Source organism: Zophobas morio, unplaced genomic scaffold, assembly GCF_036711695.1.
Source record: "Zophobas morio isolate AGI-343-1 ecotype UQ-CSIRO unplaced genomic scaffold, CSIRO_AGI_Zmor_V1 ptg000008l, whole genome shotgun sequence".
In the NCBI taxonomy this organism is placed as follows: Eukaryota; Metazoa; Arthropoda; class Insecta; order Coleoptera; family Tenebrionidae; genus Zophobas; species Zophobas morio.
Genome location: NW_026972113.1, coordinates 672,775 through 694,077, shown reverse-complemented (window position 1 = coordinate 694,077; position 21,303 = coordinate 672,775). Strand labels below are relative to the sequence as shown.

The window sequence follows — 21,303 nt, the reverse complement described above, 5'->3', positions numbered from 1 at the left end:
TTTTCGATTTGAGTTTTTTTTGTTTCGAATTCTTCGATTTTTCAGTTACTTATCTTAGTTATACGTTTTTCATTGTGCGATTTTTGAGTTTCCCGATTGTTCAATTTTTCGATTTAAAATTTTTCAATTTTTCCTTTTTTTTAATTATCCGATTATGTATATAATTTTTTGATTTTTTAAATCTTAAGGTATTCTTGTTTTTTTTTAGTTGTTCAATTTCGGAGTTTTTTCTCTAGTTTGAATTCTTCGATTTTTCAGTTTCTAGTTATCTTATTTTTCGTTTTTAATTGTTCGACTTTTGAGTTTCTTCGATAGCGATTTGCAAATTATCGGAGTTTCCAGAATCACCCCCTTAGTTTTTTTTCATTGTTCAATTTTCGAGTTTCTCGATTTTTCAATTTTTCGTTCCTTCAATTTAGTTTCCGATTTTTAATTTCTCAGTCTTCATTTTACCTTTTTGCCGTGTTTCGATTTCATAATTTTTCGTTTTTTCAACTTGAATTTTTTTAATTTTTTAACTTCTTGACTCCAAATTTTGCATTTCTCGTTTCTTAAATTTTTCGATTTTTCAGTTTCTCAATTTTTCAGTTTCTAGATCTTTCAATTTTTCATTTTGTTTTCTTTAATTTTTCGACTTTACAGTTTTTTCATGTTTAAATCTTAGATACATTCGTTTTTCTTTAATTTTTTCGATTTGTGAGTTTTTTCTCTATTTTGAATTCTTGGATTTTTCAGTTTTTTGTTTTTCCATTTTTCCGATTTGTAATTTTTCCATTTTTTGTTTCCATAATTTTTCAATCTTCACTTTTTTGATTTTTAAATTCTGTTATATTTTCGGTTTTTTTTCGATTTGAGTTTTTTCTGTTTCGAATTATATAATATTTTTGTTTTTTTTTAATTGTTCAATTTCGGAGTTTTTTCTCTACTTTGAATTCTTCGATTTTTCAGTTTCTAGTTATCTTATTTTTCGTTTTTAATTATTCGATTTTTGAGTTTCTCGATTTTTCAGTTTTTGTTCCCTCAATCTAGTTTCAATTTAAAATTTTTCAGTCATCAATTTTTTGATTATAATTTTCCAGTTTTTTGATATTTGAATTTCTCTATTTTTCAATTTGAAATTTTTGGACTTTTTGATTTTAAATTTTTAAATTTCTCCATTTTTTGTTTCCATAATTATTCGTTTCACACTTTAATTCTTAGATATTTTCGGGCTTTGTTTTTCGATTTCTGAGATTTTTCTGAATTGTTCGATTTTTCAGTTTCTTGTTATCTTAGTTTTTTTTCATTGTTCGATTTTTCAGTTTCCGGATTTTTCAATTTTGAATTTAAAATTGTTGAAATTTTCATTTATTTTCTTTAATTATTCGATTTTACAGGTTTTTGATTTTTTAAATCTTCGATATTTTCGTTTTTCTTTTTTTATTTTTCGAAATTTCTTAGAGGATACATCATTTGCTAAAATCAGTCTTATCTTAGCAGGTATTAGCCCCGCCCACCCACCCTCTCTTTTCTTGGAGGATTCTGACCATTTTAAATACAATTTAGTCAGCAAAATTTTGAAATGACGTCATCAAATTTTGGATGGGGATTATCAAACAAATTTTGCGTTCCGTTTTACCATTTGACAATACTCAGTCCAATAAACTAAATCAAGACATCTTAGGTTAGCTTACGTTAATTCTAAAAAAAATCTGATTTGACACATCTCTGACGTATATTTCATTTTAATAGTTTCTTTTATGGTGATGTCATCGATATTCAGGAGAGTGAATAAATAAATTTTATGATCAATCACCTTGACGAGCTAGAATCTGGAAATCTGTTGGTTTTTCTGGCGCTCCCGCGTGTTATTTATTCATCCCCTCCAGAAAATAAATGACGTCATCTCGGGATTCATCAAATGAATATTTACCACTACGAACGTTAAATTCCGTGTAAATAATTTCACATATTCCCGTTTGTGTTGACTTCCATAACTTCGTTTCGCTTTGTTGAACAAAACTTTTCCGTCTACAAATATCAAATAGTCTCGAGGTCTGACAAATTCACGTGAGACGCATAGTTTTAAATATAATTAAGTACAATTACGCCAATCTTTCGTCTCAACAACCTTCACATCGAACAACGCCATCTATACTCACTGCAGCATCGCCTTGGTCTTGATGGCTGGATCGTCCGGCCGGAAGTGCTTGAACTGATCGACGTCCTTCTCGAGCGTCAACAGCTGCTTCTGTAACTTATCTCTGAGTCCGGGAAGCGTGTCCCTGATGTGATTGGTGAGCTGCTGATTGAGAACCCTCTGCAAGTAGGGGGTACCCAGACGATCGGCGAGGTGGCGGTACGACGGATGCGTCAAAAAGAACTGCCTCTCGGCGGCCAGAGCCGCCTTGATGTCTTTTCTTCCTTCGATGTCTTTCTGAGAACGATTCACCACGCCTATGTAACCTCTTCGTAAGGGTAGAAGTTTGTTCTCTAGGACGTCTCTCGCGTCGGTGCCTTCGTCCATCAGGTCGAGTTTGGTTATGACGCCGATGGTTCGTATGCCTGAAGAGTCCGAGGTTTATTAATGCACAGACATGGTAGAACATTTTTTTTTTTTTGAAATGGCTTTTACTACGCAAAATTTTAAGGTGACGTCATTACAGTCTGGGTAGGGATGATCAGACAAATCAGAAAGTAAATGTTGGTTGCCTACATTTACAAAAATGTGAAACGTTCGAGTTACCTTGGATGTCGACCTCCTTCGCCATCTTGAGAGCATCCGAGTTGGCCAGATCGGTGTTGGCTGGCGTCACGGCCAAGATAAGACACGATTCCCTTTTTATGAACTGCAGGATCATGGACTTAATCTGCTGCTCGATGTCGACGGGCTGATCTCCGATGGGAACTTTCGTCAAACCAGGGAGATCGATGAGTGTTAGATTTAAAACTGTAAAAACGTGATTAGCTTTGCGTTCTCTTTGACAACCCTCCAGCTTTACCAATTGGGGAATACACCCTCAGGTTGATCGGTATGTTCGAGATGCCCTTATTGCTCCCGGTGATTCGATCCGTCTCCCCTTCAATTTCCCGGCGTACCTCGTCGAAGTCGACGAATTTTTTGCCTTTGCAATGAAGGAACTCGGCATATTCTGGAAAAGACGACAAATAAAATGAGCGATGGATTCCTTCAGTTGCTTGTTAAGATATTCCGCTTTTAGTTCGTGGAATGTCACAACTCCACCTGGTACAAAAACGAAACGTCGATCGAGCTACAATAATTCTAAATTTATAATATGCGACGCAATTCCTATATTATTATTATTGCATAATTGTCGGATCTGGTAATTAGTCTGACGTTTCCAGATTGTTGGCTGACATGTGCGCCGCAAAACGGGGTTAGTGGGAGGCAACGAGAGGTATAAACTTGGAATCAAAACATCAAACAAAGCTGTTAGTTCCTCATTAGACTGGAATATGAAGTGCAAATTTTGTACCGATAGACGTGTCAGTATAAACAAGTCATTAGCGAGGTGACAAATGCAGCCAGGTATACGAGCAAAATAAAATAAAATATAAGCGACTTCTCGATGTTTTCGACCGAATGAACACGTGCAGGGGCAACATATCCCAGACGACACTAAAATACCTTAAACTAAATAATGGATAAGGACATATAAAAAATTCAACTAAGGTTAAAAAAAGGACAAACCGAAATGTGTGGAATTTGCATGATTGAATGTCATCGGAGAAAATCGATAACACTGGAAGCTAAACGTTAAGTAAACTGCTGTAATTGGTAAACAATGGGTTCATCTCTTATTTTTTGTAATTTGACTTTTTTTATTGTGTTACTTTAATCCAAACAATGTTTAAATCTCTGACAGTTCGAACAGGCGGTGACATTTGCCTGTGGGATGATTGAATCAACAAAAAAGGAAGTAACAGAGAACCCAGATATCTAGAGAAATAAAAGTGACTCATGGATAAGACAATGAAAAGTCGACACTTTAGTATTTACTACGCTTTAATGGCATTAAATGTTTAAATTTAATGAATTTAATATTTTTACTTTTGCGTATCTTTTTTTAATAAAACCTGTAAAATAAACAACGATTAACGTTTTTTTCTTTTTTAATTTATTATGAGAAACTTCTTATAAAAAAAATAATTATATATCATACTGAACGTAATCGTAGATAATGAAATAATGTCGACTTGATATGTTGAACAGTGGCATGACTAAATGTAATTAAAAAAACCTCAGTGCAAATTACTTAGAAACAAATACACAGAAAATTGTATTGCCACCGACGCAATTTTTCTTTTCTAAGGATAATTTAGAAACTACTGAATTAAAAATTTAGATTTTTCGATTTTTAATTTTTTCAATTTTCCGATATTTTAATTTTTCAATTTTTAAAATCTTTTATTTTTGGATTTTTCAATATTTCGGCTTTTAAAGTTTTCGACGTTCCAGTTTTCGATTTTTCAATTTTTCGATGTTCTGATATTTTGATCGTTCAATTTCTGCATTACCCATTTTCCAATTTTTCTCACATTTTTCAACTTTTCGTTATGTCAGTTTTGGATTTTTCAATATTTCCTTCTTCAATTATTCGCATTTCAACTTTTCGATTTTTCAATTCACCGATTTTTACTTTTTCGATCTTTCAATTTTTCGATGTTTTAATTTTTCAATTTTTCCTTTTATAGATTTTTCAATTGTTTAACTTCTCGATTTTTTGATTCTGGAGTATTTCGATTTTTCAGTTTTTTTATTTTTCGACATCCCGACTTTTCGGTTTCTCGATCTTTCGATGTTTATATTTCTCACTGTTCCTGTTTTCCAATTTTTCGTCGTTCCAGTTTTGGAATTTTTCGATTTTTTGTTGTTTTTGATTTCTCGATTCTTTTATTTTTTAATGTTCAAGTTTTTTAAATTTTACCTTTTTGGATTTTACAATTTTTCGATTTCTTGTATATTATAGATTTTTCATTTTTTTTTTTTGATGTTTCGATTTCAGAATCTTTCGATTTTTCGACTTTTCAGATTTCGCTTTATCACTTTTAAAAATTCTTTGTTTTTCGATTATCCAACTTTTCGATTTCCCGATGTTTCAATTTTTCGATTGTTCGATTTTTAGATCTTTTGAGTTACGATTTTTTTGAATTTTTCGATGTTTGGATTTTTCGTCATTTCAGTTTCTCGATTTTTTAGGTTTTTTAATTTTGGATTTATTCACTTTTCTAAATTCTAAATTTTTTGATTTCTCGATATTTCAATCTTTCAATTCTTCAACTTTCCGATTTTTCACCTTTTGGAATTTTTAAATTTTTTTGATATTTCTATTTATCAATTTTTCGAATATGTATTTAAATTTTTGATTTTTAAATGTTTCAGTTTTTTAAATTATACTTTTTTCGATTTTACAATTTTATCGATTTCTTAAATGTATCACGATTTCTTGTTATCCCGATTTTTCGATTTTTTAACTTTTTCGGCATTTCCATTTATAGATTTTTCGAATTTTTGATGTTTTGATTTCTGAATGTTTCGATTTTTTTACTTTTCAGTTTTAAAATTTTCAGTTTCTCGATCTTTTAGCTTTCTAAATTTTGGATTTATTCACTTTTCTAAATTCTAAATTTTTTGATTTCTCGATATTTCAATTTTTTAATTCTTTAACTTTCCGATTTTTCAACTTTTGGAATTTCTAAATTTTTGATGTTTCTATTTATCGGTATTTTACGATTTTTTTATTCGATTCCTTGACATCTCGGTTTTTCGATTTTTAAACTTAATCGATTTTTGTTTTTAAATTTCTCGATTTTTCAAATTCTTTAATTCCTGGATTTTTCGATCTGTTGATTCCTCAATTTTCCTATTTTTCGATTTTTTTTTTGTTTTTGATTTTCGATTTCCAGATTTTTCATCTCTTTAATATTTCTATTTTTCAATTTTTCGAATATTTACATTTTTGATTTTTTAATGTTTCAGTTTTTTAAATTTTACTTTTTTAGATTTCTTAATGTCACGATCCCTTGTTATCTCGATTTTTCGATTTTTTGAATTTCTCGACTTTTCGATTTATAGATTTTTCAATTTTCCGTTTCTCAATTCTTCAACATTTCGATTTTGGGAATTTTACAATTTCTGAATTTTGCAATTTTTCGATATTTTGATGTTTCGATTTCTCAATCTCTCGATTTTTCGACTTTAAAAATTCTTTGTTTTTCGATTATCCAACTTTTCGATTTTCCGATGATTCAATTTTTGAATTTTTCGTCATTTCAGTTTAAAAATTTCAGTTTCTCGATTTTTTTGGATTTTAAATTTTGAATTTATCACTTTTCTAGATTCTAAATTTTTTGGTTTCTCGATATTTCAATTTTTCAATTCTTTAACTTTCCAATTTTTCAACTTTTGGAATTTCTAAATTTTTAATTTTTCAATTTATCGGTATTTTACGATTTTTTGATTCGATTCCTTGACATCTCGGTTTTTCGATTTTTAAATTTAATCGATTTTTGTTTTTAAATTTCTCGATTTTTCAAATTCTTTAATTTCTGGATTTTCCTATTTTTCGACTGCGATTTTTTTTTTGTTTTTGATTTTCGATGTCCAGATTTTTCATCTCTTTAATATTTCTATTTTTCAATTTTTCGAATATTTGCATTTTTGAGTTTTTAATGTTCCAGTTTTTTAAATTTTACTTTTTTTAGATTAATGTCACGATCTCTTGTTAACTCGATTTTTCGATTTTTTGAAGTTTTCGACTTTTCGATTTATAGATTTTTCAATTTTCCGTTTCTCAATTCTTCAACATTTCGATTTTGGGAATTTTACAATTTTTGAATTTTGCAATTTTTCTTTCGATTATCCAACTTTTCGATTTTCCGATGTTTCAATTTTTGAATTTTTCGTCATTTCAGTTTTAAAATTTTCAGTTTCTCGATTTTTTTGGATTTCAAATTTTGAATTTATCAGTTTTCTAAATTCTAAATTTTTTGGTTTCTAGATATTTCAATTTTTCAATTTCAACTTTTGGAATTTTTAAATTTTTGATTTTTCAGTTTGATTTTTAAATTTTTCGGTGTTTTACGATTTTTTGATTCGATTCATTGACATCTCGGTTGTTCGATTTTTAAAATTCATAGAATGTTGTTTTTAGATTTCTCGATTTTTCAATTTCTCCATTAATCAATTCTTCAACATTTCAATTTTAGGAATTTTTCAATTTCTGGATTTTTCAGTCTGATTCCTCAATTTTCCCATTTTTCGATTTGGCGATTTTTTTTGTTTTTGATTTTCGATTTCTTGATTTTTCATCTCTTTGATATTTCTATTTTTCAATTTTTCGAATATTTAAATTTTTGATTTTTTATTGTTTCAGTTTTTAAAATTTTACTGTTTTCGATTTTTTGTTATCTCGATTTTCGATTTTTTCAATTTCTGAATTTTGCATTTTCCGACTTTTTGATGTTTCGATTTCTCAATCTTTCGATTTTAAAAAGACTTGGTTTTTCGATTATCCAACTTTTCGATTTTCCGATATTTCAGTTTTGAATTTTTAGATGTTTGAATTTTTCGCCATTTTAGTTTTTAATTTATCAATTTCTCGATTTTTTAGTGTTTTAAATTTTAGATTTATTAACTTTTCTAAATTCTAAATTTTTTGTTTTCTCGATATTTCAATTTTTCAGTTTTTTAATTCTTCAGCTTTCCTATTTTTCAACTTTCCGAATTTTAAAATTTTTGATTTTTTGATTAGATTACTTGACATCTCGGTATTTCGTTTTTAAAATTTATCGATTCTTCAAGTTCTGCATTTATCAATTCTTAAACATTTCAATTTTGGGAACTTTTGGATCTTTCAATTTTTCGATTTTTTTGTTGTTTCGATTGACAGTGGAAAAAATTCAAGGCGAATTCATAAACCACAAATACAGAAGTATGTTATTTTATAAAATTTGTTGTAATACTTTCTTAGTTTACGTTCGGAAAGTAAATTATCGAAAATACCAGTCACAATGTAAGAAAAAAAATCAATGCCAACTTACAAAAACAAAATATCAATTTAGACAGATAAGTATATTAAAAAATAATAATAATAAGTAGAACAATTTTTAAGTTTATTTGGAATAATGAAAGTAGTGAATAAAAAAAGTCAAATATTAAAAAAAAAAATCATTTGGGCCCAAGGATTTTAAATTTATTTGCTTAATAAACAGTCCTTAACATCGTATCATAGAGTTGTGCCATTTTTGATACACCTAGTATAATTTGATTTTTTTTGTGGGAAAATCTGGATATCTAGGTTAAGAATTCAAGGCAAATTCTTAAACCACAAGTACAGAGGTATGTTATTTTATAAAATTTAAATAGTCAGTACAGTTTAATTTGGTTCTTGTACAATTTAAATTTTTTTTAAGAGTTAAAAATACAGGCGGTCTAATAAACCACAAGTATAAAGCCACATTATTACTTAGCAACATTTTGAGACGATGTCATTAAATTGTCTGCTAGACACTCAATACATTAGACTTTCATCACGTTGTCATTTTTTGACGTAAACACTCTTCCAAAACCTTGTTTTTATCAATTCAATGTAACTAAAACTTGATTGATTATATTTATAAGTCTAATTTCGTCTTCTCTACCTTGTTGCAAGACAGCTGCTTGTTATTCGCTACCGGATTTATTTATTCAAGAATAAAATCAGCTCAAAATTCTTACATATTCGATAAATCCGGTCAACAGATACTAAAAGAACACACGTAAACATCAGATCAAAACAAAGCTCCGACAATCGGCTTAACCGAAAAAAATATTTTCCTTGCGAAACTCCGACTGAGCGTTTTTCCTTTTCCGTGAAACCGTGCACCAAGCCGAACGTGAATTATTTCCACTCGAGAGCACACATCGTCGAAATTTCCAACTTTACAAAGTGTGAAAAATGTAACCGCTTTTACTTTTTCTACGTCAGGAATGTCGTAAACACCGTTGTTTGATCTAGCGAAGTCAACCACGATAACGTACATCAAAACCCAATGTTTGTTAATACGGATGAATCATAGGCAACTTAACAAAAATAATAACGGTTATAAACAATTTTTGTTGTGTTAGTCACTGATGACACGGCTTCAATTGAGGAAAAACAATGACTTCTGGTATTTCGAGTGTGGTATCGACTCTTGTCGACCGACCTAATCGCACACGAAATCTCCACATTTAACATCGTATAGCGCGATTGATTAAAAACGTGATAAAGTAATAATTTTTTCGTTCGCACCAAGATTACGCCGGTTTAAAAAATATAAGTAATATAATTATAAATCTGTCTTATACAACCCTGTTTTTTCTCTCGCGGTGTTAAAGTAATCCAACTGGAACAGTTCCAAAACAAAAAGTCAACTTTATTTTTACGAAGATACAAGTTAGTGCATTGTTTGAATGGGTTTCTGCGTTCGCTTAAATGATATAAGGTCAATTTAAGTTTCCAGATCAATACAATCTGCAGAATTCTGGAGCCACGTCTCGTTCATGATCGGAATAATTGTGACGGGACGCTTTAATATTCACTGAATTTAGTTTTTACTTTATAAAATTGTTCGAGTATAGAAATGCTTTATTCGAAAAAAAAAGTTCGACTGTATCGATGTATAATAAAACGTTCCGACATTTCTGTTTCGCTATTTAGTTACTGACTATGTTATCTCTGTTTAAATATTTTTGCTAAATATTTAACTATAAAGATGGTGGAAAAACACAGTTCCGATAAAATTTGAAAAACACGACGTTTTGCATTTTAACGACAGGTGGTACTAAATATACAACAATCATACAATAAAGAGCTTTTAATGCCAGTCAGAACATAGAAAAATTATTAAAATTACTTCATAAAAAATATACAATCTTCTGTGAGTGTAAAAACGAATTACCGATACAAAATTTGTTCAACATAAAGTATTAACCAGTGTTAGCATTATTGATTATTAGTGGGGGTGTTTTCACGACAGCTAAAACGAAGCATTATGAATTAATAATTGTGTGAGTGTATTACATCCTACGGCGTCCCACAGTTTCAACAATACACATATTTACTCTAAACAATAAAATTTTTGAATAAACACGTACTCGTTTTTTAAGATGACGTCATCAACTTTTTGAAGGGGGCAGATACATAGATTTTAATTACAGTACACCAAAAATTTCACAATAGCCGGTTTAGTAGTTTCAGAGATTATCTGTTTTAATAAAAATATCCAAAGATAGACAGAACACGATTTTCAAACTTTATAAACCGTCTTTCCTGTTTCGAAAGAGGAAAAAAAAGTTGAAATTTAAAATGAACGCTATTAATTTTTTTCTAATTTTCACTTTAAAATACACGTAATTGGATTTCAAAAAATTTACAGCGGTTAGGTAAAATTATGTTACCTATATTTTCAATATATCCCATAAATACTACTATACATAGTAAAAATTTCGAAATTTTCATAACTGAAAAATTTTGGTTTTGAAAAAATTTTCTAAAAAACCTCAAAAATTCTAGGATATAGATGCTGACGTGCTGTTTCCAAAAATATAGTATTTTTATGGTCTCGGGACCAGATTTTTGAAATAATAGGTTTGAAATGCAATTTTTTTTTAAATCCAGAAAACTGTCATTTCAAGGGCGATCCTGAAAAAATGGTGGGAATTATCTAAAAAATTAAGCTGAAAGTTACTTCTGGAGGTCGAAATGTACAAGAAAATGTCTTCAGTCAAGTTTCAAAGATGGTGGAAAAATTCCTAAAATTTCATAAAAAGGGACCATTACAAAATTGTGAGTTTGAGAAAGTTGTCCAAAAATTTCCAAAAATTCTGAAACGTGTTCATTCCAAAAACATGGAATTTTTACGCTACCGAGGGCAGATTTTAAAAATAATCAGTTAGGTCAATTAAAAAAAAATCCAAAAAAACTCATATTTTAAAGGCCGATTTTGGAAAATGGTAAGAGTTATTATTGAAGAAATGAGACCGAAAATAACTTCTGGAGGTCAAAATGTACAAGGAAATGTCTTTGAAGGTCGCCGAAAAATTCCGAAATTTTCACAATTGAAAAATTTTGGTTTTGAAAAAGTTGACTAAAAATCCTCAAAAAATTCTAGGATATAGATTCCGACGTGCTGTTTTCGAAAATATAGCTTTTCTATGCTCCTCAGTCCAGATTTTAGAAATAATCGGTTTGAAATGCAATTTTTTAAAAGATCCAAAAAAAAAACATCAGATTTCAAATGGCGATCCGGAAAAAATGGTGGGAATTATGAAATGTATAAGAAAATGTCTTCGGTCAAGTTTCAAAGATTTCATAAAAAGGGGAATTCATTCTGGGACATGTACATTCTAAAAACGTGGCATTTTTACGGTCCCCGGGGCCAGATTTTAGAAATAATTGGTTTGAAGTGCAATTTTTAAAAAAATCCAAAAAAAACTGTGATATTTCAAACGGCGATTTTGGGAGAATAGTAAGATTTATCGAAGAAATGAGACTGAATGTAACTTCTGGAGGTCGAAATGTACAAGAAAATGTATTTAGTTAAGTGTCGAAAAATTCCGAATTATTCATAATTAAAAAATTTTGGTTTTGAAAAAGTTGTCTAAAAATCTTCAAAAAATGCTAGGACATTGATTGCCAAAAATATAGCATTTTTATGATCACGAGGCACGATTTTACAAATATTCGGTCTGAAATACAATTTTTTAAACAAATTCAAAATACTCTCATATTTCAAAGGGCAATTCTAGAAAAATGGTAAATTATCGAAGAAATGAGACCAAATGGAACTTCTAGAAGTTGAAATGTACAACAAAATGTCTTTCGTCAAAATTGAAAATTCGAAATTTTCATTTTTTCGAAAAATTTTGGTTTTGAAAAAGTTGTCTGAAAATCCTCAAAAAAAAAGTGGGATAGAGATTTCGATGTCCTAATTCCAAAAATACGGTTTTTTTATGTTCCCAGGGCAAGATTTTAAAAATAATCGTTTGTAATGCAAATTAAAAAAAAAAGCTTCATATTTCAATGGACAATTCTGGAAAAATGGTTGGAGTTATTGAAGAAATGACGTCGAAAATAACTTGTAGAGGCCGAAATGGACACGAAAATGTCTTATTTAAATTTCGAAGGTGGTCAAAAATTCCAAATTTTCATAAAATTGAAAAACTTCGCTTTTGAAAAAATTGGCTAAAAATCCTCAAAAATACAGCTTTCTTTTGATTCCGGGACAGGATTTTTAAAAACATTCGGGTTGAAATGGAATCCAAAAAACTATGACTAATTCAATGGGAAATTCTGAAAAAATGTTGGAATTATTTAAGTATTATAATGTATAACATAAAAAAAATAAACCTTAAATAACAAATAAATAACGTTCAAACTGAGATTTTGGAGATCTCCAACATTAAAATTTGCTTTTAACCGTCTTTTCCTTGTTTCTGCGCAAATATGCCGTGTAAATTGACTACAATGCAGAGAAAAAATCATTCGGATCACGTTTATCTTAAACTTTTTTTCGAATTTCGAAAAACCTTCAAAAACCTCTATACAAAGTTAAAAATACCAACAGATAGCTAAGTAAAAGAGCACGCTTTGATTATCGTTTCATCAATTTGTCGACAACTTTAAAGTACATCGAAAATTCCAAAGTTATCAGTACGATAATTTCTGAAATTTGTCTTCTAATAAAATAACAAATATACGATAAACAAAATAAACAGAGGAAACATTAAAATACAGAAAACTAACACCAAAATGTAGCGAGAAGTTTTCAGCCAAGTTTAATAATCTTTGATGACGTCATCAACTTTGTAGAGGGGATAAAATAAGAATTTTTGGTCAACATTCGATAAGAAAAGTTAAACTATCGAGGTTATTGTACGAAGTACCTTGTGTAGACTCGTAAGGTACGAGGTACAATTTTATAGCACATTTATTTTTTTAAGACCACTCAACTCGCATACATAAAGCTAAAAGTAAGTCATGGTAACACAACATGTATTCAAACGTGCTTCAAATGGCTGCATTCATCCCTAATTATCGCCTTGGAGTAAAAACGTCGTCTTCGTTTCCGGTGAATTTTACGATGTCCTTAATTAGACTTTCTTTTACGGATTCTCTGATATTAAATTTGTTTCACATACAAAAATAGCATGATTGATCAGTTGAGAAGAAACAGCCTGTATATTCAAGTTGACAGGTCAGTTGTGACAGGTGTCACTTCTGACCGGTGCAGACGATTTTTAAAATTAATTTTTTTGTAGGAAGTTTGCATATAAGTGTAAAAACTCAACAAAGGAATATCTTTTGTGTTTTATGGGTTTTAAATGTCCAATAAATTCTCGTGCCACGCCAACCACGTCTTTGTTTACAACCCACATCTAATCAAAATCTAGTATCAATAGCATTAATGGCGTCAGTGGTGCCACCCGCCACAAACCCAACACAACAATCCCCAACCTGCCCTAGTTACTTCCCTATCACAACATTGATTTTACAAATAACCCTTTTCCCATTTAACAAATTGACGAATTCTGTCCACGAGTGGGCGGTTTCAACCCTTAAATAATAAATGCTCGCTCAGGACGCTCAAACTCACCGGAATTTGAATTGATCAGCTGTAGGATCAACGGCCTCCGAGTGACAATCCCTGAGCCTCGAGGAAGGAAGTCTCTGTAACAAGATACCGTGTCATTCACCCCGTTATCAAAATTCTTCAAAAATCAATACCCACAACCCACATACCCACGTCGGGACTACAAAGCAAAAAGTGTGACGTCAACCACAACAATTACCAAATGAAACCCCGTGGTAATTGGCGGCGGGCCGGCGCCGGGGGCTCGCGCGGGGGGCTCACGGCCCTACTTACTTGCCGACGAAGTTCTCCAAGACGGAGCTTTTTCCAGCCGATTGTCCGCCCACCACCGCGATTTGGGGCAGATCCAGGGTCATGTGGACCCCCAGCTGGGTGAAAGCGTCCTGCAGCTTGTTCACGATGGGAATAAGCTGCTCCATTCCCGTGTTTCCTGCCATTTTTAGGCCGGAAAGGTGCGAATTTCCCTCGAAAAAAACCAATAACACTTGGACACTCTACCAATGTATACCAACGAACATGGCCGAATAATAACTAAACGCGCATGACTCATGCATTTCGAACCATGATACCGACGATTTTTAGCGAGATTTCGGGGGGATGGGCAGAGACGCTGTTGGCGGAACTGATAAGATTAGATTCTGTGATAAGCGGACAGATGAGAATTTGTCAAACGCGACAATTTCAAACGACCCGTTTAAAACTGTTGCCCGTATCAATACAGCGGCACATGCGCCTGGAAAGCGATGTTTTATTGGTTGCATAAGCGACGGGGACACAGGGCAGGGGCGGAGGGTTCATTCATCATGTGGGGAAGAGTTATTGCTCTTCGGAGAAGTGCACTTAATAAAATGAACATGACGCGTCGTTCCTGACTAAGCGCTTTATTTATTCCAGTATTTTTAATTTCGCTCTATAACCTAATCAGTATTTCCTGCGACAAAGTCAAAAATAGGTCGTAGAAACAATGTAAACAAACGTCGGTTGTAAAGGATAAGCAAAAAATGTATGGACAATCATTCAGTGGCGTACAAATTATTATTGACAAAATCGCAGCTTGTTATTACGTTAAACGTGCAATAAAAGTATTATTACCTCAGCGTTGCAGTTTGTTCTAATCGTATAATATACAGGGCTTTCAAAAATAATTCTAGCATCCAAGTGTTCCGCCTCTTTTAGAGTGTGCAACTATAATGCCAACGTCTTAACCATCTCCATGGTAACGAAAGTTCAAATGTCATAATCTTTAAAAATGTTTACCATTACTAAGAAGTGGCAAATCTGTGAACCTTATCACGCAGACTGTAAAACATGAACCCAACTTGGTTCCTCACCCCTTCGAAAAATGAATGACGTAAATAATGTAAACTGATGCGTAACAGATACCACTCGGGCACCAATTTTTGATTACTGTGCTTAAAGTAAGAGACACCAACCCCTGTTCATTTTTAATAAATTATAAAATTTTTGTACACAAACTAAAAACAACATCATATAAATAATAACATCAACAACTTTCCCTAAAATTATTATTTAGTCTTTTTAATTTTGTCATCTTCTTCCCTTGTAAGTAAATCGACATTCTCCGACATAATCTTGTAAGTTTTATCCATAAGTTCTTGCATATTCTCTGTTGTGTAATTCTCAGTGGAAATTGCTGGAAGAATCTTAATCCTTATATGTCCTACAAAAAAAAAAAAAAAAAACAAAACTCAAACGGAATCAACGTCCACTGATTCACTCACCACTATCAAACTTATGCTTCCCCAAAAACCTATACCTATTGACCACAACAGGCTGAATCGGACACTTGGACGCAATGGCAAGATGAAACGCACCCTTTTTGAAAGGTAGAAGCTTATCAGTAAAATTTCTAGTACCCTCCGGGAACATAAGTACTCTAGCCTGCAACCTCAAAATCAAAAACCATTCCACCACCAAAAACCACCGTCTCACCTTCCTACTCCTTATGGTCTCCCCCGTTTTATTAACAGCAGCCTGCGCATTTTCCTTCTTCACTCTATCAATAAAAATGGTACCCCACAACCACGCCGCACTACCAAACGGCTGAAAATACAAAATCTCCTTCTTTGAAATGACAGCACAATTGTCCATGGCGGGCCACAGTTTTCCCAGAACCAACAAATCCAACATGGATTGGTGGTTGATGAGGACCACGCAGCCAGAATCTCGGATTATGTTTTCGTGGCCTTCGAGGCTTGTGGTGACCCCCAAGAGGCGGCACCCGAATAAAATTCCAGCTGCTGGAATCCTGAAATGTACCTATGTGTAGTGGAGTGGTGGCTGCCGGGTGGGTACTTACAAGGCATTTCGGCTGTCCCTTGGTCTCAGAAGCATAAGAGGAATGGGGGCCGAGGCAAAAACACCACTTGCCGCGCCGAACCAAAGATATTTTAGGTAGTAGCGAGCGATGGGGCTGATTTTGAAGAGAATGGTGATGATGATGATCAGCATTACGACGTAAAGTAGGAGAGCCATGGCTGAAAAACACGAAAATTAGAATTTTGACACGATTGTTGGTAGGTATGTAATGAGACTGACGTCACGGGTTTTGGCGCTACGTTTAAACAACAATAAATTTATACAGACCGGTTGGGAGAGGCTGAAATTAAAGGTGTCTAAAACGTGACACTAACTATGTTTACTTGTGTTGTGTTAACAGTGATAACGCCTTTTCTGACAAATTTAGTGCGCAGGAATTGTACCGATGGAAGATTTATAGCGGCAATCACACAATACTGCGCTAAGTCAACACTTTTAAATCGCCTCAATTTACGCTCTCGAGTGGCCTTCGTTTAATTGAATTTGGTGAAAATTTTCTAACATTTCAAGGCGTGGAACGATCGCTACATTGACGTCAGTTTGCTACAAACGTTTCACTGATCTACGTGCTGCTATTGTGTTCTACTACTGGTGAATTTTCATACAAGTTTCCAATGTTGGCATTTTTTTTATGTAAACGGGTCATGAACTAATGTGCATGAGCAATCAATTGGAAAAGTTAACTGGTAATAAAAGCGACAACAAAATCTGTGTAGTAACATTAACTGACACTTAATGCTACTGATCACTCAAACTGGTACATTTTTTTTCAAAATTCGAACTTATTTACATAACCTTCCCACTTAACGGTCGGTTCTTTTCCTAGATTACGTAATCTGATGACTAAACAGACAAACATCATTGTTATTACTGTCACTGCGTACTTAAAAATTAAAAATACACGTCTGTACCTGGATCTCACACACTAGCACTTCATTCATTCAAACCGCAGAAATAAAATCTGACTTAAGTTAAGTACACTTTGTTATCTTGCGTAAACTATGCCTTTATTGTTTCCAAACAATGAATATGTATCTTATACTTAGTTTACTTTCAAAGCCACTTAGATAAATCCACCGCTTGTACTTCATTATAAACACATTGTATGACTCAACGTAATTTGTGTTGGTCAAAGTCAAAAGATTAGTCTGATTTCGATGAAAGTTCACCAATTTAGTTAACACCTGACGTAATTCTCGATTAATTTTGTGCTATCATAAATCAAAAATCGAAAAAAAAGGTCAGCGAACAATCAATACTCGCTGTTTTTCTCGAAACGGTATCAACGAACATCTAAATCACATTTTTTAATGATTTTGATGACAGTGTGTGAGATAAAGGCAAGGTCATCAGTCTCCAACGTCTCGCAGTTTTAATTTGACAGTATTTAAACAACTGCTACACCAAGTTGGCTTTGAAATTTCGTGAATTTGCCGCTTCGTTGTGATGATTGATGACTGCGTTTGTCACAATGTCAATTATAAACCAATTTTCTAAAGTGTGGGAACGTGCGTGCAGCAAAATGGGGGCTTCTTTGAACATTTGTTGTAGGAATGTCTGATTGAATACACGAAAGCATATTGTCATTTGTGTTAGATTATGATGTTCTTTTAGAGTGTAATAAATTGGTTGGTGAAATAATGAAGCGGCACATTCCTATTAACGTTGCAGAGAGAGCTTTTTCAAAACTAACTTGACGTCTGGAGGTCGATTGATAAAAACTTAATCGTTCAATCAGTTCCAGTTAAATAAAAGTTACTTTAATTAGCGGAAAATAAATCCATGGAAAAGCTAATTCGAAGAAAAAATAGCGAAATACCACTCAATTACAAAAGTTTTCACGCAGATGTGGCTACCTTGAGTTTTTCTTTTCTAGTTTTTATGCAAATTAGTGGTCGAAGAATAGTTTTTTCGCGAAATTTCGATAATCAAACATTGCATCCACGACTGCTGACGCCCAGACACAATCAGGTCAGGTCAGGTCAGGTCTTGAATTTTAAAAAGAAACGATTTGTTGTGATGATTTTTTTATTCGTCGTGAACCAAGACAAGAAATTAAAAACATGTTTTTGAGTATCGGGTTCAAAGAATACCATGTATATTAAGAAAAAAAGGCAAAATATAAAACCCGCCCACCCACCCCGTCCCAATTGTGATGATTTTTTAAACTTAAAAACTCAAACCACGTTTGAAATGGTACATTTTTGTAGAAAAACAAGTATTTTGCAATTAAACTCCACCCCGTTGACTCACGACGAATAAAAAAATCATCACAATTGAGATAGGGCGGGTGGGTGGGGCTTACATTTTGCAGTTTTTTCTTAATATGTGTAGTCATCTTTTCACAACGAGAAACGTAAAACATTTTTAAAATGGTAAATTTGTCTAGGAAAATATCGATTATGCAATTACGCTCCGCCCCTCGGTCTGACAACGAATGAAAAATTCATCACGATTGAGATCGAGACGGATAGGTGGGGCTTCTCTTTTGGTTTTCTTTGTTTACTTAAGAACATATTTCACATGGTAATTTCTCGTTGAAAAATAAGGATTTTACAAGTAAGCTCCGCCTCTCAGCTAACGACGATTAAAAAAGATCATCAGAATTGAAATAGGGCGGGTGGGCGGGGCTTATATTTTGCGCGTTTTTTCTTAATACACATAGCCATCTTTTTACAACAAGAAACTTAGGCCTAATTGAAAAATCGATATTTCCTTATACAAATTTACCATTTTAAAAATGTTTTAAGTTTCTTGTTATGAAAAAAAGACTTCGTACATTAAGAAAAAATGGACAGAATATATACCCCGCCCACCCACCCGATCTCAATTGTGATGATTTTTTTATTCACTGTTAACCAAGGTGGCAGAGCTTAACTGCAGAATACTTATTTCTTTACATGAAATTAAAAAAGTAAATGTTTTTGAGTGTCGTGTTGTTCAAAAAATACCATGTATATTAAGTAAAAAAGGCAAAATATAAACCCCGCCCACCCACCCCGTCTCAATTGTGACGATTTTTTTTATTCTTAGAAACCTAAAACACGGAATATGGATTTTGCAATTAGGCTCCGCCCCTAGGTGCAAACGAATGAAAACTTCATTACTATTTAGATAAGGGCGGGTATGGGTGGGGCTTAATCTTTGGCTTTAATTTCTTCTTAACATACGTAGTATTCTTTGAATAACACGATACTCAAATAAATGTCTTACATGGTAGTTTTTTGTAGAGAAATAATAAGAATTTTGCATTTAAATTCTAAAAAAAATATCGATGATTAAAAAAAATGTATATAGCAATTTTTTCATAACAAGAAACGTAAAACATATTTAAAATGGTAAATTCTTGTGGACAAATATGGATTTTGCAATTAAGCCCCGCCCCTCGATCTGACAACGAATGAAAAATTCATGACAGCTGAGAATAGAGATCGGGGCGGGTATGAGTGGGGCTTAATTTTTGGCTTTACTTTTTTTCTTAATATACATCATATTCTTTGAATAACACGATTTTCAAAAACATGTTTTTAAATTCTAGCAGAGAAATAGGGATTTTGCAGTTAAGCTCCGTCTCTTTGGCTCACAACGAATAAAAAAAATCATCAGAATTGAGATAGGGTGGGTGGGCGGGGCTTCATTTAGCCTGTTTTTCTTAGTATGTGTAGACTTATTTCGACAACCAGTAATTTAAAACATGTCTCAAATGGTAAATTGTTGTAGTAATCAACTTAAATCCTCCACTTTTTTTCTACAACCCCTTTAAATATGGCAACTTGGCAGCGGAGTTTATAAATGACAATTTTGTTTAGTAATTGTTGTTTGTCTTTTTTTTAACACACCGGTTATGGGTGCATTACGGACAGCCTACATATTAAACAGCATCAATTTTGTGTACACTACCACACCTCTGTGTGGTGTACCTACTGAAGCGCACTGTTTAATTATGGAAACAACAAATACTCCTTATCAAGTTAAGAAAGAATATCAAGAATTAATAATAGAGCTATAGAAACTGAAGTAGAGTGAATAATGTCAATATTAAATAAACTATGTATTTAAATATTGCTTATCAATTGCTTTTTTGATGTTATAAAAAATCGATAATTATTATTACGTAAATTGGATTAAAATAGATTAATTCTAAAATTAAACTACTAACAATTTTTGTAATTAATAGAAAAAACGTCTCACTTGAAATTCAGTCGTAATTATCTCCACTCACACGAAATCTTTCCAAACAAAGGTTTTGTTCAAACTACAAAAGTCACTCGAATTGTTTCAAAGGAATCCACTTCACCGATAACACAAGTATTGTATTACTATTATTATGTAACATGAATCGCAAAATTATTCACAAAATACGCAAGGACTAAATTAACTAAACCACCACTGCGTGAGTAACAATACCAATTATTTCAATTCTCCTCGATTCATCATCAGCTGGTATTTATCACTTATCGGTCGTTCTATTTACAAAGGCGCCTAATCAGGGGAAATCCAGATAAACAACTCATACTCACCCAAAAAATTCTATCAACGTTTGTACTCAGTTATAGCCCAACTCAGAGCTTTCCCTTTTCATCGTCCGCAGAGGACCCGCACTTCTGCAGAGACCGCAACACCGGCAACTGATATCGAATACTGGCGAATTTTCGTTGCGTGATAAAAGAAACATGACGACACATCGCACTTGTTAGCGATAATAGCTCAAGTGTTGCTGTGGATGTGACCGCCGCGAAATCAAACAGTGGTAAAATAACGATGTCGCAATTAGAGGCGTTATTAGCATGCTGGTGTGGATGTTTATGGAGAAAGAGTGACTCAGGATTAATGATTGCATTTAATATAAAATTATCGAGCAAATCCGACGAGCTTGTGAACATGAAAAGTTGCATGACGCGGTGATGGGAAAATTGAGTAATGGTTGCAAAGTGCCGTTGTTAAAAATTTTATATTTTTGCAAAATTACGTGCAATTGGATTCAATTTGATGGAAAGATTGCCCATACTTACCTTAACAACCTCAGGAGTCGTCACTATAATGGTACTAAGTTCACAGTGAACACTTAAATATAAACAGTTACTAACTACTAACTACAAAAGTGATATTTAAATATCGCTAATGTGTTGTGGTGAAATTATACGTGATAATAATAATGCTTTTTACTGCAGCCAGACAGGAACATATCAATAAATAAACAAGAAATAAATTACAATAAATCTAATTAAAAAAAACTGGTCGAAGGTTGTTTTGATAGAGATAGATAGAGAAAAAAATTAACTAAAATTTTGTTTCCTTACCATTTAGAAATATTTCCAAACTCCCAAAGATGACCAGAAATTCATA

General features: G+C 32.6%; 2 protein-coding genes across 16 annotated transcripts in view; both read right to left on the bottom strand.

Moving 5' to 3' along the window:
- Positions 1 to 14,334, bottom strand: part of LOC135124971 (dynamin) — a 36,101-nt gene extending 21,767 nt beyond the window's left edge. For 4 of the 9 annotated variants that reach the window (XR_010279852.1, XR_010279853.1, XM_064050215.1 and 1 more), the window contains exons 1-5: positions 13,891 to 14,333; positions 13,621 to 13,694; positions 2,982 to 3,131; positions 2,726 to 2,929; positions 2,142 to 2,544 (exon numbers count right to left, since the gene is read on the bottom strand). Coding sequence is in view for 6 of the 9 variants with exons in the window: in XM_064050215.1 (XP_063906285.1) it covers positions 2,142 to 2,544; positions 2,726 to 2,929; positions 2,982 to 3,131; positions 13,621 to 13,694; positions 13,891 to 14,054 (995 nt within the window). In the remaining 3 variants the exon portion in view is untranslated. Of the gene's footprint in view, positions 1 to 2,141; positions 2,545 to 2,725; positions 2,930 to 2,981; positions 3,132 to 13,620; positions 13,695 to 13,890 lie in introns of all 9 variants that reach the window. The other 5 variants (XR_010279854.1, XM_064050220.1, XM_064050217.1 and 2 more) reach the window with 2 other exon arrangements.
- Positions 14,335 to 15,049: 715 nt separating this feature from the next.
- On the bottom strand, positions 15,050 to 21,063 carry LOC135124970 (1-acyl-sn-glycerol-3-phosphate acyltransferase alpha-like). Of its 7 annotated transcripts, none has more exons than XM_064050210.1 (5): positions 20,970 to 21,063; positions 15,938 to 16,115; positions 15,571 to 15,886; positions 15,360 to 15,519; positions 15,050 to 15,298 (listed from the first exon to the last, which is right to left on the bottom strand). In XM_064050210.1, the coding sequence occupies exons 2-5, from the start codon at positions 16,111 to 16,113 to the stop codon at positions 15,144 to 15,146; spliced, it is 807 nt and encodes a 268-aa protein (XP_063906280.1). In that variant the 5' UTR covers positions 16,114 to 16,115; positions 20,970 to 21,063; the 3' UTR covers positions 15,050 to 15,143. The 7 variants fall into 7 exon arrangements, with proteins under 7 accessions (XP_063906280.1, XP_063906278.1, XP_063906279.1 ...); XM_064050208.1 differs by lacking the exon at positions 20,970 to 21,063 and adding an exon at positions 20,478 to 20,693; XM_064050209.1 differs by lacking the exon at positions 20,970 to 21,063 and adding an exon at positions 20,149 to 20,363.
- Between the last annotated feature and the right edge of the window lie 240 nt (positions 21,064 to 21,303).

Bases quoted from the DNA above. Each gene is read 5' to 3' on its own strand.
- LOC135124970 (XM_064050210.1), bottom strand. From the start codon at position 16,113: ATGGCTCTCCTACTTTACGTCGTAATGCTGATCATCATCATCACCATT. The intron at 15,887-15,937 runs GTAAGTACCCAC...GGTACATTTCAG, and splicing joins AGGGACAGCCGAAATGCCTT to GATTCCAGCAGCTGGAATTT. The intron at 15,520-15,570 runs GTGAGACGGTGG...TTGAGGTTGCAG, and splicing joins AGACCATAAGGAGTAGGAAG to GCTAGAGTACTTATGTTCCC.